Below are 23,265 nucleotides of genomic sequence, written 5' to 3' on the forward strand. Positions count from 1 at the left end.
ATCAAGAAAAGATGCTGTAGCTTCTCAAATGCTTTTTTCGCATCTATTGAGAGGATCATATGGTTCTTGTCCTTTCTTTTATTGATGTGATGAATCACATTAATTGTTTTGTGGATATTGAACCAACCCTGCATCCCAGGTATAAATCCCACTTGGTCGTGGTGAATAATTTTTTTAATTTATTGTTGGATCCGGTTGGCTAATATCTTGTGCAGGATTTTGGCATCCATGTTCATCAGGGAAATTGGTCTATAGTTCTCCTTTTTAGTGGGGTCTCTGTCTGGTTTTGGAATCAGGGTAATGCTGGATTCATAGAAAGAGTTTGGAAGTTTTCCTTCCATTTCTATTTTTTGGAACAGCTTCAAGAGAATAGGTGTTAACTCTTCCTTAAATGTTTGGTAGAATTCCCCTGGAAAGCCATCTGGCCCTGGACTCTTGTTTTTTGGCAGCTTTTTGATTACTAATTCGATTTTCTTACTGGTTATGTCATTTGTGTCTGAAAACATTTAATAATTATTCACAAATGACCTGTGGCTGCAGCACTCTATTAATGCTACGTCCACATAGCAGTTAATATAAGAGACAAAGTTCCCTGCCCTCATCGAGTTTACATGAGAGTAAGCAGAGAGAGAGAAAAATTTTAATAATAAATAAGGATGTCATAGAAGATGGCAGAGTAGGTAGCTCCAGAAATCCATCCTTCCACCTAAATAATTACTGAACAGTTGGCAACTATCTGAAGTAACTGCATACAGTTTCTAGGGCTATCATAGCCAAGTAGCTTGAAAGAACAGAAATACGTTGTCTCAAAGTGGTGAAAACTAGAAGTCTGAAATCATGTTAGTAGGCCATGCTTTCCCTGACAACTCTAGGGGACCATCCTTTGCTGCTTCATCTAGTTTCTGGTAATTGCCAACAATTCTTGCTCATAGGTGCCTCACTCCAGTGACATAGCTAACTTTGCTTTGTGTATCTTTACATGTTCTTCCTTCTTTGCATATCTGCTTCTATGTCCACATTCCCACTTTTATTATAACACAAGTCATATTGGATTAGGGCTCATCCTAATGAACTAATTTTAACTTAAGATCTGTATACAGATCCTATGTCCAAATAAATTCACAATTTCAGGAACCTGGGATAAGGACTTTAACCTATCTTTTGGAGAAATGCAATTCAATCATACATACCTTCTTTATTGCACTTCGTTTTATGGTGCTTCATAGGTATTGCAGTTTTTACAAATTTAAGGTCTGTGGCAACCCTGAATGGAGCAAGTCAATTGGCATGCCATTTCTCCAACAGCATTTGTTCACTTTGGGTCTCTGTGTTACATTTTGGTAATTTTTACAATATTTCAAACTTTATTATTATTATTATTATTGTTATGGTAATCTTTGATCAGTGATCTTTGATGTTACTATTGTAATTTCTTTGGGATACCACAAATCACGCCTATATAAGATAGTACAATTAATTGATAAATGTTGTGTGTGTTCTGATCGCCCACTGACCAGCTATTCCCCCATCTCTCTCCCTTTCCTCAGGCCTTCCTATTATTTGAGACATAACAATATTGAAACTAGTTCATATAATAACACCACAGTGGTCTCTAAGTGTTAAAGTGAAAGGAAGAATTTCACATCTCTCACTTTAAACAAAAAGCTAGAAATTATAAGCTTAGTGAGGAAGGTATGGCAAAAGCCAAGATAGGCTAAAATCTAGGCTTCTTGCACTGAACAGCCAAGCTATGAATGAAAAGGAAAAATTTTTGAATAAAATTAAAAGTGCTACTCCAGTGAATACAAAAATGATAAGAAAGTGAAACAGCCTTATTGGTGATATGGAGAAAGTTTGAATCATCTGGATAGATCAAACCAGTAATATTCCCTTAAGATAAAGTCTAATCCAAAGCAAGGCCCTGACTCTCTTCAATTCTATGAAGGCTGAAAGAGGTGAAGAAGTTTCAGAAAAAAAGTTTGAAGCTAGCAGAAGTTGGTTCATGTGGCTTAAGGTAAAGAAGCTGTCTTCATAACATGAAAGTACAAGGTGAAACAGTATGTGCTGATGTAGAAGCCACAACAGGTTATCCAGGAGATCTAGCTCAGATAATTAATGAAGGTGACTACTATACTAAATAATACATTTTCAGTGTAGACAAAACAGCCTTCTATTGGAAGAAGATGCCATCTAGCAGTTTCCTAGCTAGAGAGGAGAAGTCAATGCCTAGCTTCGAAGTTTCAAAGAGGCTGACTCTCCTGCTAGGGTCTAATACAGCTGGTAACTTAAAGTTGAAGCCAATGTTCATTTACTATTTGAAAAATCCTAGGGCCCTTCAGAATTATGCTAAATCTAATCTGCCTGTGCTTTATAAATGGAATTGCAGTCTTGCTGACAGTGCATTTGTTTTCTTTCTTTCTTTCTTTCTTTCTTTCTTTCTTTCTTTCTTTCTTTCTTTCTTTCTTTCTTTCTTTCTTTCTTTTTGAGACAGAAAGAGACAGAGCATGAACAGGGGAGGGGAAGAGAGAGAGGGAGACGCAGAATCCGAAACAGGCTCCAGGCTCTGAGCTGTCAGCACAGAGCCCAACGCGGGGCTCGAACTCATGGACCATGAGATCATGACCTGAGCCGAAGTCAGACGCTTAACCGACCAAGCCACCCAGGCACCCCTGCATTTGTTTTCAAAATGGTTTAGTGAATATTTTAAGCCCACTGTTAAGACCTACTGCTTGGGGGAAAAAAAGATTTTTTTTCAAAATATTATTGCTCATTGATAATGTACCTGGTCACACAAAAGCTCTGATGGAGATTTACAATGAGATTATTGTTTTTATGCCTACTAACTAACATCCATTCTGCAGCCCATGGGTCAAGAAATAATTTTAACTTTCAAGTCTTACTATTTAAGAAAAACGTTTTTCTAAGACTATAACTTCCATAGATAGTGATCACTCTGATGGCTCTGGGCAAAGTCAATTGAAAACATTATGGAAAGGATTCGCCATTCTAGATGCCAATGAGAACATTCATGTTTTGTGGGAAGAGGTCAAAATATTAACATGAACAGGAGTTTGGAAGAAGTTGATTCCAACCCTCATGGATGACTTTGAGAGGTTCAAGACATCAGAGGAGGAAGTAACTGCAGATGTAGTGGAAATATCAAGAGAACTAGAAGTGGAACCTGAAGATGTGACTGAATTGTTGCAATCTCATGATAAAAATTCAACTGATGAGGAGTTGCTTCTTATAGATGAGCAAACAAAATGATTTCCCGAGATGGAATCTACTCCTGGTGAAAAGGTTGTGAAGACTGTTGAAATGATAACAAAGGACATAGAATATTACATAAACTTAGTTGTTAAAACAGCAGTAGGGTTTGAGAGGACTGACTCAAATTTTGAAAGAAGTCCTAGTGTGGGTAAAATGTTATCAAAGAACATCACATGCTACAGAGAAATTATTCATGAAAAGAGTCAATTGATGTGGCAAGCTTCATTGTTTTCTTGTTTTAAGAAATTGCCACAACAACCCCCAATCTTCAGCAACTACCACCCTGAACAGTCAGCAGCCATCAACATGGAGGTAATTTCCTCCACCAGCAAGATTATAACTTGATGAAAGCTCAGATGCTGGTTAGCATTATTATCAGCAACAAAGAATTTTTTAATTAAGATATGTGCATTATTTTCTAGATATAATGTTATTGCACAATTAATAGACTACAGTATAGTGTAAATATAACTTTTATATTCACTGAAAAATCAAAAAAGCATTTGATACACTGTATTGCAATATTTGTTTTATTGTGTGGTCTGGAATCAGACCCACAAATGTCCCTGAAGTATTCTTGTAACTATTTTGGAAATATGGAGTGTGGAAAAACACTTGCAGGAGCCAAGGAAGAGATTAATAAAGAGGTTGATTAATTTTGGCCTTTTTGATACTGGTTACTATTCTCCATTCCCCCATCCCTGTGGCAGATAACAATGGAGGTAGCAATCTACCTTTATAGTGCAAATTCCTGCTAGCAAGGTGGACAAGGTGGATCCTGTCCTCCAAAAAATTGGGTGTGTGTGTTGATTACTGATCACTGTGTTTGATCACTAAGGGGTTAGCACAGAGGCTGGCCACTGTTTTAATCCCTGAGGGATGAGGCAGTTTCCAGATTTAATGAAACTACTTGTTTCCCCCACACTTTTGGGAGCAACACACTTAAGAAAATGTTTTTCAAAATAGTGGTTTACCATAGAGATAATAGAAGAGAAACATCAATGGCCACACACAATAAGAAATGCACACTGTGCAAAAAAATATTGGAAAAGTCAGAAATTAATGGTTCTAGTTTCTCAATAAGTGACATTTAATAATCCCTGAGGAGTGGGGGAATTAAATCTCCTGGGCTATTACAACATAATACTCAAAACTCCCAGTTCTTAACAAAAAAACTTATAAAACATGCAAATAAATAGGAAAATATGGCCCATTCACAGCTGAAGAAATTAAAAATAATGATAGAAACCCAGGCATTAGAATTATTAGTCAAAGATGTTAAATCACCTGTCTTAAATGTGTTCAATGAACAAAAGGAAATCATAGACAAAGGACAAAAAGAAATCAAGAAAATGTTGCATAAATAAAATAAGAATATCAATAAATAAAAGTTATTAAAAATGAAATTATAAAAAGGAATGAAGTAGACATTCTGGAGCTGAAAACTACCATAACTGAAATAAAAACTCATAAGAACTCACAGCATATTTGAGCATGCAGAAGAAAGGGTCAGAAAACTTGAAGGTAAGACGTTCAAAATTATCAAGTCTGAGGAGAAGAAGGAAAAGTGAATGAAAAAAAATTAAGAGAGCCTGTGAAACTGTAAGAACCATCAAACATAGAAATATATGTATTATAGGAGCCCCAGAAGAAGATAGAAAAAAAGAGGCAGAGAAAATATTTGAAGAAATACTGTCCAAAAACTTTCCAAATCTGAGGAAATACATGAATATACATGTCCAAGGAACTCCATGAACTACAAGCAGGATAACTCAAGGAGACCTACACTAAGACGGCTTATAGTCAAATGATCAAATTCAAAAGACAAAAAATACTTAAAGCATCAAGAGAGGAACAATTCTTCTCATAAAAGAGATAATCAATGTCACATTGCCAAGATGGTGGACTATAAGACCCAGCCTCTGTATCCTTTCAAAGATGAACAATTAGACAGCAATCCACAAACAAAAGCAGCTCTGAGATAAGACTATGGTCCACTTAAGAAATGTTAGTGGAACCTGAGAAAACCTGAGAAAACCACACGAAAGATAAGGAAAAAGTTTAATTTTACCTGTGTCATCCATTGGCCAAGCCAGCATTGCTCAGTTCCAAGAGGTAACTTCTTAGCTAGAATGAGGTCCCCACACCAGGAAAGAAAGTGTATTGAGCAACATACTTACCCAGCCTTTCAGGGCACTACACAAAGTACCCACTTGAATTTCACCCACCCAGAAAACCTGGCAAACCTGAGACATACAGAGATGGCTATGAACAAGGAAGAAAAGCAGGACCCACCAGTATCGGCTACACAGAAAGGCAGACTTCAGTTCATAGTGACCTGATCTGCAGAGGACTCTGGTAGCTTTGACCCCTGAAGACACTAATGGCCAGAATGGTTGTTGCAGACCCCTGAAGATTTTCCACAGGTATTTGTGTTCCCCACAGGTATTTGTGTTCCCTGACACCAGCCACCTGAATCCCTCCTCACTTCCTCTCTGCTAGCCCCACCCATAGCCCAGGACCTGCATCAGTAGCCAGCCCAGGCTGCTGCAACTGTGCAAGTGCAAGACACAAGCCTAGACCCCTACAGCTGACTCCCACCCCTGTGCATATGCTCAGGGCTAGCCCCTCCAGCTGTCTACTCATGTATTGCTGGCCTGATATGTGTCACTGACTTCTACTGCCACATGCACACACATGGCAAGATCCTGTAGTCACAGGAGTGCATACCAGTAGCCAAGGCCCCCATACTAACTTGTGGGCCTACATTTGGCCTTATCTCCTGTCAGTGGTCTGCACCACTGGGCTCACCTGCAGGTAGCCCTTCCAGCTGTACACCTGCATGCCCCTAGCCTATCTCCTAAAACTAGCCTTCCATCATGCACCTGTGGCAAGAACAAGTAGCTATGGTAGTACACACAGACAACCAGAGCCTCTGTAGCTGCAGTGTAACCTCGGTTGGCCCTACCCCTTGATGCTTCTCCTGGCCCCCACAACTATGTGTATATTTGCAAATGGCCCTTGCCACCACAAGGCACTTGCAGCTTCCCCCTGCAATGAATTATGTGCTCATCATCAGCTCTGACCACCACTTCTGCTAACTCTGGCCCCTAACCACAGAACCTAGAAGCACTCCTGGGGATCACAACAGCCTTTGTAGCCTCTGTGGACCACCCATGACAGTCACCAAGGACCACACAGTGTCAACGCTGTGGACTTCAGCAGGCTGAGCTAACATTACCATATACTCCAGAACAGAGCTGTCACATTTTCCCAACACTCCATACCCTCAACCACTATACCTAGGTCACAACACACTCCAGCATGCCCTCACCTAAAGGTAAAGGTCTTTCCTTACATAAGTCAGTCCATTAAATCTGGAAGAGGTGACTATTTATTCAAGACTAGAGGGATCATGAAGAATCAGGAAAACATGACTCTACCAAAGAAACAAAAAACTCTTCTCTAGACACAGTATTATTAAAGTACCTAAAATTATTTTCTCTTGAAAATGAGCAAGAGAAAATAATTCCTCTCATACAAAGGAACACCCATAAGGCGATGAGTGGATTTCTCAGCAGAAACCTTGTAGTCCACAAGAGAATATTCAAAGTGTTGAAGGAAGAAGACTGCCAACCAAGAATATTTTACCCAGCAAAGCAGTCCTTCAGAAATTAAGGAAAAATAAAGACTTCCCTAGACAAACAGATGCTAAGGACATTCATCACCATTAGACTTGCCTTGTGAGAAATGCTAAACAAAGTTCTTCAAGCTAAAATGAAAACATACATACTTATTAATAACACAAATACAAATTAAAGTATAAAACTGACTGGTAAATGTAAGTATACAGTCAAATTCAGAATACTCTAATACTATAATGGTGGAATGTGAAACACTTAACTCTAGTATAAAGGTTAAAAGATAAAGTACTAAAAATAAATATACCTACAACAATCTGTTAATGGATACACAAGATTAAAAGATGTATACTGTGACATCAAAAACATAAAATAGGGTCTACCTGGGTGGCTCAGTCATTAAGCATCTGACTTTGGCTCTGGTCATGATCTCACTGTTCATGAGCTTGAGTCCCACATCAGGTGAGCATGAGCCCTGCCTTGGGTTAGCTCAAGACCCACTTTAGGTGAAAACAAACCCCGCTTCTAGTAAAACATGAGCCCTGCCTAGGATGAGCCCCACTTCTCTCCCTCTCTCTCTCTCTCTCTCTCTCTCTCTCTGCCCCTCACTCACTTGTGCCCTTTAAAAAGAAAGAAAGAAAGAAAGAAAGAAAGAAAGAAAGAAAGAGCAAAAGCATAGACTTTTTATATGCAATTGAAGATAAGTTGTTATGGCTTAAAATAGATTACTGTGACTATAAGATGTTTATGAAAGCCTTAGGGTAACCACAATACAAAAACCATATAGCAGATATCATAGTAGATATATATATGATAAAGAGAAGAGAATGAAGGTGGAACACTATAGAAAACCATCAATTTACAAAGTCAGACAACAAGGGAGAGAAAAAGGAACTACAAAATAATGAGAAAACAATTAACAAGATGACAAAAGTAAGTCATTCAATTTCAATAATTACTTTATTTTTTAAATTTTATTTATTTATTTTTGAGGGAGAGGCAGAGAGAGGAGAGAGAGAATCTTAAGCAGGCTCTGTACCTTCATCATGGAGGCTGACATGGGACTCAAAGTCACAAACCATGAAATCATGACCTAAGCCAAAGTCAACAATCAGATGCTCAACCAACTGAGCTACCTAGGCACCCCTATCAATAATTACTTTAAATGTAAATGGACTAAATTCCCCAATCAAAAGACCCACAGTGGCTAAATGGATTTAAAAAAAAAAAAGACCAACTATATGCTGCCACAAGAGACTCACTTCAACATCAAGGACATACATCAAAACAAAGTGATGGGAAAATATACTCCATACAAATGCAAACCAAAGAGAGCAGGGGTAGTTATAGTTGTATCAGACAAAATATACCTTAAATCAAAACTGTAAAGACACACGAAGGTCATTATATAATGCTAAAGGAGTTGATTCAACAAGAGATTATAACAATTGTAAATATATGTGCACCCTACATCAGAGTACATAAATATATTAAGCAAGTATTAACAGGTGTGAAGGTAGAATTAGATAACAATATAGTATTAATAGTGGACTTCACGACCCCACTTTCAAAAATGGAAAGATCATTCAGACAGAGCATCAAAAAGGAAATATTGGATCTGAACTATAATTTAGAACAAATGTGCCTAACAGACATATACAGGACATTCCATTCAATAGCAAAAGGCACATTTTTCTCAAACACTAATCGAATGTTCTCTAGGCAGGTCATACATTAAGTCACAAAACAAGTCTTAACAAATTAAGAAGATTGATATCATATCAAGCATCTTTTCCAGTCACAGTAGTATAAAACTAAAAACAATAACAAAAGAAAAGCTGAAAAATTCATAAATATGTGGAATGAAACTACATGCCCCTGAAGAACCAATAAGTCAAAGAAGAAATCAAAAGGGAAATAAGCATCTTGACACAAATGAAAACATAGCATACTAAAACCTATGAGATAGAAAAAGCAGTTCCAAGAGGGAAATTTACAGCAATAAATGCCCACATTAGGAAAAAATAAGTTTAAATAAGTAATCTAACATTACACATCAAGGAACTAAAAGAACAAACTAAGCCCAAAGTTAGCAGAAGGGAGGGAATAACAAAAGATTAGAGCAGAAATAAATGAAATAGACTAGAAAAGCAATAGAATACATCAATGAAACTAAGAGCTAGTTTTTTGAAAAGATAAATAAAATTAACAAATCTTTAGCTAGACTAAGAGAAAAAGAAGACTCAGGAACAAAAAAGGAAACATTACAACTGATACCACAGAAGTACATAGGATCATAAGAGACTACTACAAACAGTTATATTACAACACATTAGGCAACTGAGAAGATATGGACAAATTCCTAGAAACATGCAAGCTACCAAGACTGAATCACAAAGAAATAGAAAACTTGAATAGAACCATAACTAGTATGGAAATAGAATCAGTAATGAAAAATCTTCCAAAAAATAAAAGCCCAATACCAGATAGCTTCACCGGTGAATTCTACCAAAAATGTCAAGAATGATTAATGTCAATCCTTCTCAAAGCCTTCCAAAATATTAAAGAGGAGGGAGCACTTCCAAACTGGTGAGTTTTACAAAACATGTGAAACATTTAATAAATGCTTTATGATTTAAATTAAAAACTTTTAAAGAAATATTAACACCAGTCCTTCTCAAACTATCCCCAAACCTGAAGAGAATGCAATACTTACTTATTCTATGAAGTCAGCATTACTAAAACCAGGTAAAAACACTACAAGAAAACTATAGACCGATATCCCTTATGAAATCCGGCACCAAATGTGTCAATTTAAGGAAGCCATTGCCTCTCCAAAGAGGAAACAAATAGAAAGACGCTAGAGCTCAGGCAAAAGAGGACACAGCCAGAGAAGGAGCAGAAACACAGACAGTACCACTCAGAAGACAAAAAATAAAATTAGAAAGCATCAAATGATGAAAAAGGTTTTCCATGAGAAAAAGAGGAAATTAAGGTTATATAAAAGTGCTGTTTTTAAATAAGAATTATAGACTGACTTAGCACTTTAAACTATATGAACATGTACCTTTATTTAAAATTAAACACTAAACAACTAACCAGTTCAAAACAAGTAACATAACACAATGTTAGGTATTAAGTGCTATGGGAAAAAAAAATAAGTACAAAGGAGATGGCTGGCAATCAATTTATTACGGAGAAGGTAATATTTTAAGAATATAGGTGAGGAAGCAAGACCAAGCTCCTAATGATCTGTGTGAAGAGTCTCTGGCAGAAGGAATAGAAAGTAGAAAGACTCAGAAGCAGAAGCTTGCTTGATGTGTCCAAGGAAAGCTAAGGAGGCCAGTGTGATTGGAGCTAAGTGGGCAAAGAAAGAGTGATAGAAAGTGAAATTAGAAGTGATGGTGTCCACAAATCAGCCTTAAGTAAGTACAAAAAGATCGAGATCATACCGTGCATATTTTCAGACCACAATGCTATGAAACTCGAAATCAACCACAAGAAAAAATTTGGAAAGGTAAAAACTATATGGAGACTGAAGAACATCCTACTAAGAATGAATGGGCTAACCAAGCAGTTAAAGAAGAAATTAAAAAGTGTATGGAAGTCAATGAAAATGATAGCACCACAACCCAAAACCTCTGGGATGCAGCAAAGGCGGTCATAAGAGGAAAGTGTATAGCAATCCAGGCCTTCCTAAAGAAGGAAGAAAGATCTCAGATACATAACCTAAACTTACGCCTTAAAGAGCTGGAAAAAGAACAGCAATTAAAACCCCAAACCAGCAGAAGACAGGAAATAATAAAGATTAGAGCAGAAATTAATGCTATTGAAACCAAAAAACAGTAGAACAGATCAATGAAAACAGAAGCTGGTTCTTTGAAAGAATTAACAATTGTTGATAACCCACTAGCCAGTTTGATCAAGAAGAAAAAGGAAAGGACCCAAATAAGTAAAATCAAGAATGAAAGAGGAGAAATCACAACCAACACAACAGAAATAAAAACAATAATAAGAGAATATTATGATCATACATGCCACCAAAATGGGCAATCTGGAACAAATGAACAAATTCCTAGAAACATATACTCTATCAAAACTGAAACAGGAAGAAATAGAAAATTTGAGCAGACCCAAAACAAGTAAGGAAATCGAATTAGTAATCAAAAAGCTGCCAAAAAACAAGAGTCCAGGGCCAGATGGCTTTCCAGGGGAATTCTACCAAACATTTAAGGAAGAGTTAACACCTATTCTCTTGAAGCTGTTCCAAAAAATAGAAATGGAAGGAAAACTTCCAAACTCTTTCTATGAATCCAGCATTACCCTGATTCCAAAACCAGACAGAGACCCCACTAAAAAGGAGAACTATAGACCAATTTCCCTGATGAACATGGATGCCAAAATCCTGCACAAGATATTAGCCAACCGGATCCAACAATAAATTAAAAAAATTATTCACCACGACCAAGTGGGATTTATACCTGGGATGCAGGGTTGGTTCAATATCCACAAAACAATTAATGTGATTCATCACATCAATAAAAGAAAGGACAAGAACCATATGATCCTCTCAATAGATGCGAAAAAAGCATTTGAGAAGCTACAGCATCTTTTCTTGATAAAAACCCTCAAGAAAGTAGGGATAGAAGGATCATACCTCAAGATCATACAAGCCATATACAAGCAACCCAAAGCTAATATCATCCTCAATGGGGGAAAACTGTCAGTTTCTCTAAGGTCAGGAACAAGACAGTGATGTCTACTCTTGCCACTATTATTCAACATAGTATTGGAAGTCTTAGCCTCTACAATCAGACAACACAAAGAAATAAAAGGCATCCAAATCAACCAGAAGGAGGTCAAACTTTCACTCTTTGCTGATGACATGATACTCTATATGGAAAACCCAAAAGATTCCACCAAAAAACTGCTAGAACTGATTCATGAATTCAGCAAAGTTTCAGGATATAAAATCAATGCACAGAAATCAGTTGCATCCCTATACATCAATGATGAAGTGACAGAAAGAGAAATCAAGGAATCGATCCCATTTACAATTGCACCAAAAATCATAAAATACCTAGGAATAAATCTAACCAAAGAGGTGAAAAATCTATACACTGAAAACTATAGAAAGCTTATGAAATAAATTGAAGAAGACACGAAAAAATGGAAAAAGATTCCATGCTCCTGGATAGGAAGAACAAATATTGTTAAAATGTTGATACTACCCAAAGCAATCTACATATTTAACACGATCCCTATCAAAGTAACACCAGCATACTTCACAGAGCTAGAACAAATAATCCTAAAATTTCTAAGGAACCAGAAAAGACCCTGAATAGCCAAAGCAATCTTGAAAAAGAAAACCAAAGCAGGAGGCATCACAATCCCAGAATTCAAGCTATATACTACAAAGCTGTAATCATCAAGACTGTATGGTACTGGCACAAGAACAGACACTCAGATCAATGGAACAGAATAGAAAACCCAGAAATGGACCCACAAACGTATGAGCAACTAATCTTTGACAAAGCAGGAAAGAATATCCAATGGAATAAAGACAGTCTCTTCTGCAAGTGGTGCTGGGAAAACTGGACAACGACATGCAGAAGAATGAACCTGGACCACTTTCTTACACCATACACAAAAATAAACTCAAAGTGGATGAAAGACCCTAATGTGAGACAGGAAGCCAACAAAATCCTCGAGGAGAAAGCACGCAAAAACCTCTTTGATCTTGGCCACAGCAACTTCTTTTTTTTTTTTTATGTCTTATTTTATTTTATTTTATTTTATTTTATTTTATTTTATTTTATTTTTATATATATGAAATTTATTGACATATTGGTGCCACAGCAACTTCTTACTCAACATGTCTCCGGAGGCAAGGGAAACACAAGCAAAAATGAACTACTGGGACCTCATCAAAATAAAAAGCTTCTGCACAATGAAGGAAATAATCAGCAAAACTAAAAGGCAACCAAGGGAATGGGAAAAGATATTTGCAAATGACATATCAGATAAAGGGTTAGTATCCAAAATCTACAAAGACCTTATGAAACTCAACACCCAAAAAACAAATAATCCAGTGAAGAAATGGGCAAAATACATGAATAGACACTTCTCCAAAGAAGACATCCAGATGGCCCACCAACACATGAAAAAATGTTCAACATCACTCCTCATCAGGGAAATGCAAATCAAAACCACAATGAGATACCACCTAACACCTGTCAGAATGGCTAACATTTACAACTCGGGCAACAACAGATGTTGGCGAGGATTCAGAGAAAGAGGATCTCTTTTGCATTGTTGGTGGGAATGCAAGCTGGTGCAGCCACTCTGGAAAACAGTATGCAGGTTCCTCAAAAAATGAAAAATAGAGCTACACTACGACCCAGCAATTGCACTACTAGGCATTTATCCACGGGATACAGGAGTGCTGTTTCGAAGGGACACATGCATCCCCATGTTTATAGCAGCACTATCAACAATAGCCAAAGTATGGAAAGAGCCCAAATGTCCATCGATGGATGAATGGATAAAGGAGATGTGGTATATATACACAATCGGGTATTACTCAGAAATCAAAAGGAATGAAATCTTGCCATTTGCAACTACATGGATGGAACTGGAGGGTATTATTATGCTAAGTGAAATAAGTCAGTCAGAGAAAGACAAAAATCATATGATTTCACTCATATGAGGACTTTAAGAGACAAAACATATGGACATAAGGGAAGGGAAACAAAAATAATATAAAAACGGGGAGGGGGAAAAAACAGAAGAGATGATTAAATATGGAGAACAAACTGAGGGTTACTGGAGGGGTTGTGGGAGGGAGTATGGGCTAAATGGGTAAGGTGCATTAAGGAATCTACTCCTGAAATCATTGTTTCACTATTTGCTAACTAATTTGGATGTAAGTTTTAAAAAATAAAGAATAAAATTTTAATGTCTGAAAAAAAAGGCAGAAATGAATATGGACAAGAGAATATGGTCCCAACCTGGTGGAGGAAGAAGATGTGTGTTATATGTGATGATGGGAGTAAGCTATGGGGATAATGTGTCATAAAAAAAATCAGTCACTTTGGGAAAGTAAGGGAAAGTTCCAGAGGAGAGATGCCCACGTGCTGTGAAAAGCTGCCCTTTGCTTGCTCCTCCAAAGAACCAAAACTTCAAGTTAGAGACTGCATCTATAACATTTGGGTTCATTATGAGACAACGAAATCAAAGAGTGAAACATGCTGTGAAGACTGCTCAGGGGCCCCCTGTGTCAGGAGTTTCTGTTTCTGCATCAGATAGATTTCCCAGGATGTTACTCATTTCTCTTCCAGTAAATATTTGGGGCTACTGAAAATGAAAAAGTGAGCTTTTCAAAATGCGCTTTGTGATCCAACAAACAGTAAGTGCTATTTCTCAGACCTTACAAGGCAAATCTAGAGAGCTATATGCAGGGCTGGCAGAGCAACATGTGCAGTAGGAGTGTATGCAGTAGTCTAGCAGAGAGGAGTGTATACAGTAGGTGAATACGTCTGCAGGTTGACTACAGCCTTCTGGTCAGTGCTCTGCTGGGGCTCATGGGGCCCCCTAAATGTGTCTTCCTTCTGGCGAGTCCATAGATCAGTAGCACTTCCTAATGCATGCTCTTCTCATGGCTGAACCCAAAGCTCTGGAGAGGCTTGCAGTAATGTGAGATGCTTCTCTCTAGACCACTTACCTATCTTTGGTAAAGCAAGCCATGGGCCAAGCCCAGTGTCAGTTGGGGTGGGGAAGTAGATCCATCTGCCCCCTGGGGGCCACTGCAGAAGCATACACATGAAGTCCCACTGCAGGGATAAAGACAAGGGAGTGATCCACTCTTCCTAGATGAACAATGGGGCATTACTTTTTATGATATCAGGTGACCTGTTATCTACCAGAGCATGGTTCTGCCGTCCCCTGATTCTCTACTGCAATGAAATCACATGTCACTTATATGTCTCCACATTGGTTTCAACTTTCTGCTTGTGACTTTGGAAAATGCTTTTTGAATGGTTTACTGATGGAACCCTCCTCCTCCAGCTCTTTAAAGACATTTACACAAGGCAACTGCTCTGAGGCAACAGGTCCAAGGGTCCCTCCATAACATCTCGTGGGCTGCCTTTAGATGCCTAGCAGTGACATCATAGACATTCCCCTAAGTGAACTGGAAGCAGACCTCATGGCTACATTCCACTTCACCCCCTACTCCCAGTTCCTTCTCCTACATTAGCAACAAGAGCCACAAGGGGGCATGCTGTTGGGACACAAATTCGTTACAGAAACTTTACAACTACTACATGTTTCTTTGATTACAATAATGTGAAATTTATCTTTGTCAAAATGTGCATGATTGACTAGAGAATTCTACTTTCTGATTGTTGATTATGATAACTGTTATATAATTAACATAAACAGGATTGGGAATACTGCCCAGAGGGCACTGGTGTGAAGTGGTTTAGCACAACTTTACCAGTTTGGAATGAGAGAACTGTGTTCAGGTTCCAGTTTGGCCACTTATAAGATATGGGTCTCTCCATGCCTTGATTTCCTCATCTATCAATTGAAGGAATAACAAATACACCAGAAGGATGTTTGAGGATTAAATAAAATTATATGTGCTTGGGGTTAGTATAGGACTTGGTCCACTGCAGGGCTAAGAAATGCTAGTTAGATGGTTATAGTTATGGTCCCAGCCACTGTAGGAGGTTCTATAGGATGGTACCCCATTTAAGATCCACAACAGTAGTCAGGGTAGCTGAGGAAAAAGAGGACCAGTTAGCTGGTTATATAGGTGTAAACAAAAACATACCAGTGGGCTCAAACTCAAGGTTTTGTGGATTCTGAAGTTTACTTTGGTTTCCTTTTGAACATCCGATGCTTCTTATAGTTTGTGAAAAAAAATGCTTTGGATCTTGCAAGTCAATCACACTATGGGAAGCTTTTCTGAGCTTCCATGGATATGATTTTAGTGTTCTTTTCCTCTACAGATTCCTGTACTCCTGAACCTCAGCCAAGACCCCGAGGTCAGCCTGCCTGCACCACCACTCATGTATGCCCTGGCCCTTGGCGCCTGCCTGGGAGGTAAGGGGGTACTGATGCATGGAGGGAAGGGGTTGCTAATGCTGTAGTGAGCATGAAGTGATGGTTAGTACATGCCAAATTGAAAGTATATTAAGGAGAGTCTGGATGATTTACAGAGTGGAAACCCATCTTCAGCTTTGAGCCAATTCTAGAACTGTTTTGTTTCTCTGCAAGGCCTGTCACTTCCTACTCTCTGCAGAACTTCTCCTGACATTCCTACTTGGCAACCTGAGGACAATCATTATTGACATCTCAAAGTAAATGTGCTCCCATACTGCATCCACACTGTACCCACACAGATGTGGTTTATATTTAGAAACATTTTGAATCAGAAGTCATCTTCAGTTGCAGTCTGATTCCCTCTGTAAGGGGTTAGGGAAGAAGTGATGAGTGGGTAAACAAAGAACTAGAGACTCTAACCTAATAGTAAGAAGAAAGATTAAAGATTTTTCTTTTTTGGAAATGGGTATTGTCCTTTGGAGAAATTGAAAGATGAATTAGAGAAAGTGTCAGTAGAGACTGACCTCTGATAAGCAAACAGAAGGGCTTTGATAATCTTTTGAGGGAGCTGTATTAGAGTCCTTCTCGTATTTAGGAGGCCTAATCACCTTTGGGAACAAAAGAGGATTTTGAAGAATCTTATATAAACACACAAGATACATTTTAACTTTTTATTCTCTTATCCAAGCATGCTTAGATAATCCAGTGTGCTTTGTTCTTTGATTGATCTGTGACTATTAAATCAATAACTTTCAATTTATTTTATCTCTTTGTTTACAAAGGGGAATTAATGTTATTCAATGAAGTGCTATGATTTCTGGAGACAGCCAATTCACCTAATTCAGCAGCTGAGATCTCAAGTTCTTATGAGACTACACACCTGTTAAAATGCCCCCATTTAAGCATTAATCCCAGGAAAAGCAATAATTGTGTTCACAGCTACATTTAACATCAGTGATAGAAACAGAACCAGAGTAACCTGGAAATGTGTCCTTTCTGTGGGAATTTGTTCATGAAACCTTTCTGAGCCTCTGCTATAACCTGACACTGTGCTCTTGACTGGGGAGATGGTCACCTAAGCTAAGGTAACACCTTAAACAGATATGTCTTCTAATGGCAGCATGCATAGAGTGCTGAGGGAGCATCAGAGAGAGAGAGAGAGTGAGAGAGAGAGAGAGAGAGAGAGAGAGAGAGAGAGAGGAGAGAGAGAGACAGACAGACAGACAGACAGACAGACTAGAGAGAAAGTCAGAAAAGGTTCTCCAGAGAAGAAAGTTTTGAGCTAGGTCTCAAGCAGTGAGAAGCCTCTAGGTAGTGCTGATTCCCCAGAATGTGTAGAAGGAATGTGGATGGGATTATCAAGGACAGAATTTAACATGGACCATTTATATGGCTATTAACCTAAAATATCAATAAACATTTGTTGACTGAGCTCCCTCTTAAAGCAGGAACACAGCTGTAATGAATCATAAATATATTAAGCCTTGGAATCTTTGTACCCTAGTAGCTCTAGTCATTGAATGATACTTGTTCCTCGATTGCAGATACCCAGTTGTACTGAGTGTTAACTCTACACTTACTCTGTCAGGGACCCTCTCTCATTGACTCAGGGTTTGGAATTACTTTTTTGAAAAATGTGGAAAAATGTATACGGCATACAATTGACTTTTTTTACCATTTTTAAGGATGTGTAATGTTATCAGCCATTAGAGAAATGTAAATTAAAACTATAATAAGATATCATCACATACCTATAAGAATGGCTAAAATAAAAAATAGTAACAACACCAAATATTGACAAGTATGTGGGGAAACTTTAACACTTATACATTATCATTGGGGCTATATAATGGTACCATCTCTCTGGAGAATAGTTTGGCAATGTCTTAAAAAAACTAAACCTTGAAACTACCATAAAACCCAGCAATTGCACTCCTGGACATTTATTCTAGAGAAATGAAAATTTATATTCACCCAAAACCTACATATAAATGTAGGAAGCTACATTTATAGCTTGGAAGTTTATGGAAGTTTATGGAAGCTTTGTTTGTGATACCTAAAAAGTAGAAACAAACCAGATGTACTTCAATAAACTGTGTTACATCCCTACCATGGAATGCTACTCAACAATAAAAAAGAAATGAAATATTGACATACATGGCAACCTTGATGAATCTTCAGGGAATTATGTAGAGTGAAAACAGTAAATCTCAAAGGTTAAAGACTCCATGTTTCCATTTATATGATATTCTTGAAATTGTAAAGTTATAGAATGAAGAATCTAAAGTTATAGATTAGTGGTGGTGAGGAGTTAAGTACAGGGCAAGGTGGAAGGAAGTGGGTATGGCTATAAAAGGGTAACAGGAGAGATCATTGTGTTGATGAAAATTTTCTGTATATTGAGTGTATCAATGTCAGTATTCTGATTGTGACATAGTACCATGGTTTTGAATTCTATTACCATTGAGGAAAACTGGTAAATGGTACATGGGATCTCTTTATATTATTCCTTACAACTTCATATGAAGGTAAAATTACCTCAAAATAAAACCTCAATCACAAGAATAAAAAAAAGGGAAAAGCCAGAGGAAAAATTGATTAAATCCATAATTACTAAGCGAAATAAACATAGGTAGGCTGACAGAAATAAAATCAAACAAATAGCCCAGATTCTAGAGGCAAAAGTCAAAGAATAAATTACAGAAGAAAAATAATACACATAAAAGTTCATTATGGGAAATCCCACATTTAACTTCTAGAAAAATCTCAGGAAGGACAGAATGAAATGAAAGAAGGAATTTATCCAAGAAATAATAGAAGCAAATTTTCCAGAGTAAAAGCATTACATGAGTGTATACATACAAATGCCATCTTTGTGAAATTTTAGAACTCAAAGAGGCTTAGAAACTTGCCCAATGTCATACAACTACTAAATCTAAGAACTTGGAATCCACAGTAGTGACACCTAGGACCTCTTTCTCTCTACCACATGGAACCCATGCCATACATGGAATACCATCAAAAGTCTGTTAGCATCTTATTAAATTGCTGCAACAACCATTGGCATCTGAATAGTATCCTCACATTCTTAACCTTATGTGAACCCCAACTATCCTATGAGATGCCCAGGAAAAGTGGTGACTGACCTCATTTTATTCACATGTCTCCCCTACATTTCTTCCCCAGTAATGTGAGTCAGAGACAGCCAGATGGATTCTTGCTCTGTGTCAAAGACATTTGAGTCAAGGAGACATAAGGGAGTTATTCTGTGGGTATAGAGGGGATCCTGGTAATGATTTCCCTGATCCTGAGAACAAACCTTAGGCAAGAGACTGGTCCTACTTCTTTCTCTGGATACTGTCCCCTGTCATGTGATAATGAGATACCTGGAGTCATTTCCAGCCTGAGTGTGGGGCCAAGACAGTGTTGATGAGTGGCAGAGCACACAGGTGGAGATAACTGGTCCTGGACAATGCAACTGAGCTCTGAAACAATGAGTCTTGACTTGCTCCACTTTTGACTCCCTGTCATAACACCTATATTACCAACACCTTCCTGTTTTGCATCTTCCTTTCCTTACAACCCAAACCATTTTAATCAATATAACAGAGCTGGTCAGTGACTACTCATGGATATACAGCTTAGCAGATTTGGATTTCCGTGGAGGTCTTCAGAACCAAATCTAGCATTCTTTCCACTATGCCCACTGATATACTCTATTTCCAATGTTTGTGCAGGACCTATGGTCTGGCTGACCCAACACTGCTCCCACTCTCTTCTCTGTTGTGTCCCTCTACTGTAATAGTTGCTCTGGTAGCTCATCTACTCTGCTTGTCTCATTTTGATGACCAATAAGACATGAGGGAAACCTGTTTTGGAGCCTGTTGACATAGATTTTGCCCTTCTGATAAAAATGTGTTGGTATCAGTTCCTCTTCATGCTTCCAACCTTAGATATAACAACCATAAAACCATCTGTGATGGGAGGGAGAGGCCAAGAGAATTATGAAGACCTGCCTCTGACATTACTTAAGAGACACTGAACTGATTCTCCAGACCTCTGCCCCAAGCCTTCTTGTTACAAGGGAGGAGATTATTTCCCTTTGTATGTAAACCAGTGTTAGCTAGGTTTTCTGTTACCCATAGTTGAAAGCATTCTTAAAAGAAATTTAATAAATTAATGCACCACCTTCCAGTTTACAAGGCATTAAGGAGGCTGAATGCAAAGGGATGACTGAAAGGCAGGTCTGGGGGAATGAGGCCAGGGTGTGAAGACATATCCCAGTGCAAAAAGGGCTTTTGGGGAATAGCAATCCCCATTGTGCCATCCGTGCTAATTCCTAAAAAGGTGGATAGGAGTGAAATGTACAAAAGCTGAGCAACTGCTATACATGAGAGAAATCAGCCCAGCCCTTGCTCATTTCTCTGTCTCATCTTCCCTCTAAGGAAAGAGTTTGAGTCATGGGGCTCTTCACTTTACCTCTCTGTCCCCACCCAGCCCTCCTCTTCCTGCCCAAGTTGTCATGCAGCCAGAAGACCAAGCTGCTGTCCTTTCCCTTCCCTTCCATTCCCCGAATCTGGAATTGTTCAGGAACAAATTTACCTACTGAGCCAGTGCACCTTGGCAACATGAGGGACTTTCATTTTTTTTGGCAAGTGGCACATTGCAGTTGAGGAATTCATACCAACTCCAGTATGATGAGATGCTATTGATCTAGGGAATGCCATCTTAACTGGAAAAAATGGGTATTTTTTCAATTATGAATCCCTAACAGGAGAGAAGAAAAGTATTGCTTTTTAGTTTTGGAGCTCACACAGGTTGCTGAATGTGCCCCTGGATCACGTGTTTAAGCTCCATAAAATCCAGAAGCAGAGCTCTCCATGTTAAGTCCTGGAGTAGCAGTGTTTGGGAATGGCAGGGCAGGTACCGTCCAGGCACTGAGGTGTGTGCCCTGCAATGGAGACGGGTAGGCAGGGTCTTCTGAGGGTCATGGGCTTCCCTGTGGGGACAACCTTGGTAGACATGGAAACATTTGCAGGACAGGATGGCTTGCCAGGGTGTGGAATCTCATTGGTGGGTCTCCTCACCCAGAGCAGGAGCCAGCTGGCTGTCAGGATGATGGGATATGTCAGTGTGACACACCAAGAGGAGGCTGTCTAAAGCCATAATTGATGTGGAATTTGTATTTCACCACCTGCTCAAGACCTTCAGATGCTTTGCATGACTTTCTACAGAAAGGCCTCGGGTATATGTCATGCAGACTGAATCTTGCCTTCTCTGATCCTTCTCTGGAGTCAAAACAGCTGGTTCTAGTCCTAGGCTTTTCACTTGTCAGCCCCGACATTTCAGCATGTTGCTTTTCTGTGCCTGTTTCTTCATGGGGACACTGGGAACCTCAGAGATCATGATGAAGATGAGACTCCAAGCCTTTAGAATGCTTTTGATCCTGAGTAGACACGGAGAAGACATCTGGTCTTGTCCCTCTCAAATACTTCTCCAGTACAACTCACCCCACATCCAGGTCTTGTTGAAGCTGGTTCTTCCTTCTCATTCTCCTTGCTGCCTCCTAAATCTCCTCTTCTTCAGGGCAGCACTACTATCTGGCCATGGCCTGGTGGACTTGGCCCTCTGAACATTTCTCTCGACCTCTGTGATCTCATGCCTGCTATGCATCTCCTACGTGGTATGTCTGTCCTGTCTCCCCAAGAACATGTACTCCCTGAGACCCAAGAGGGTATGAGCTGATTTTTCCACAGAGTGGCCTACTGGGATGGAAGGGAGAGCTGTCTAGGATTGGGAAATTAGCAAGAAGCTAATGGAAATCAGGGAGAGGAGTAGAGACAGATGTCAGAATTGACATGGAAATAGACTCAGTTCTAGCAGATGTCTGAAACACAAGAGGTCTTCAGAGTGGTCCTGGAATCCTGGAATCACCTGAATGAGCCTTCTATCACTACTGTGACACACAGAAAAACTTAGGGGATTTATTATCTCATATTTCTTATCTTCCAGGTAAGGGTGGCTCAGATGGATCTCTGCTTAGAGTCTCATGAAGCCAAGATTAAGGTGTCTGCAGGCTGTGCTCCCTTCTGGTAGCTCTGGGATGGGTCTGCTTCTGAGCTCACTCAGATTGTTGCCAGGATCCAGTTCCTTGAAGCTCTAAGACTGAGTCCCCATCCCTTGCTGGTTGTAAGCTGGGCTGCCCTTAGCTCCAGAAGGCCTCTTCATTCTGGAACTTGGGCCCAAATCTCAGAGTTAGCAACAATGTGTGGAATCCTGCTCATGGTGGGAATACCTCCCTCCCCTTTCAGATCTTTCCTGGGATCCTTCTGACCCCACTGTGATCTCTCTGACTCTCCCCACCCCATTTATTCTACCATCCCCACCCCTCCTCGGGTTCTCTCTGAGCCCCTGGAATATCTCTGACTCTCCCTTTGAGGCTTCTTTTCTGCTTTCAGCTGGAGAAAATTTTCTGTTTTTAAGGGTTCATGTGATTCAATGGGTCCACCTAGAGAATCTAGGGTCCTAGATAGTCCCCCTTTCTTAGGGTCCATAACCTGAATTACTTCTGCAAAGTCACCTTTGCCATACAGGGTAACATGATGACATAACCACAGGTCCTGAGGATTAAGGCATGGGCTTCTTTGCAGTGGGTGTGGGGAGCATTGGTCTGCCTCCCACACCACCTGGATCAAGCCAGTATCACCCGTAGCCTGGCATGTCCCCCAACCAGGCTCCCTGCTTCCTCTGTCACCACCCTAAGTCTGTTCTGTGCACAGCAGACTGGTGTCAGTCTGTCATGCCCTTCTCTGTCATGTGCAGAGCCACCACTGCCCTTCCTGTTACTCTTGGTAGTGCCATATACTCTGAATGCACTGAGAAACCAGTGGACTGTCACAAAAATGGGATATCAGAAACACAGTGACCACAAGCAGAGTGGGGCTAATCTCAAGGAGGCCTTGCCATTACAAGGCTTGAGCTTGGTGGTTGCAGGGTGCTGGGGAGACCCTGAAGGATTTTATTGTGTTCTTAAGATCCAAAGTCTTCATCTTTTGAGCAAGCATATAAATGGATGTCAAAGGTTTTCACTGAAAAAAAAACCGTCTAAGTTGTCTATAAAGGAAAAACAGAGAGAGTGAGATGAAGCTTGAGCTTGCCTTCGCTAGCCTTTGCACAAGCAGTCTAGGCTGCATGTTTGACAGGTGGTTTTGTTGCCTGTATGTGTGTTTCAATGAGAGGATAGGAC

The 23,265-nt window shown here is 39.3% G+C and overlaps 1 protein-coding gene across 1 annotated transcript in view; it reads left to right on the forward strand.

The window, feature by feature from the left end:
- OCA2 (OCA2 melanosomal transmembrane protein) overlaps positions 1-23,265 on the forward strand; it is a 424,483-nt gene that overhangs the window by 286,790 nt on the left and 114,428 nt on the right. The window contains exon 21 of the mRNA XM_047086660.1: positions 15,926-16,019. Within this exon, the coding sequence (XP_046942616.1) occupies positions 15,926-16,019 (94 nt within the window). The remainder of the gene's footprint in view (positions 1-15,925; positions 16,020-23,265) is intronic.

The sequence above is a fragment of the Lynx rufus genome, unplaced genomic scaffold, assembly GCF_022079265.1.
Source record: "Lynx rufus isolate CCGP_SWC_20201006 ecotype Redwood Valley unplaced genomic scaffold, mLynRuf1.p SCAF_21, whole genome shotgun sequence".
NCBI classification, from domain to species: Eukaryota; Metazoa; Chordata; class Mammalia; order Carnivora; family Felidae; genus Lynx; species Lynx rufus.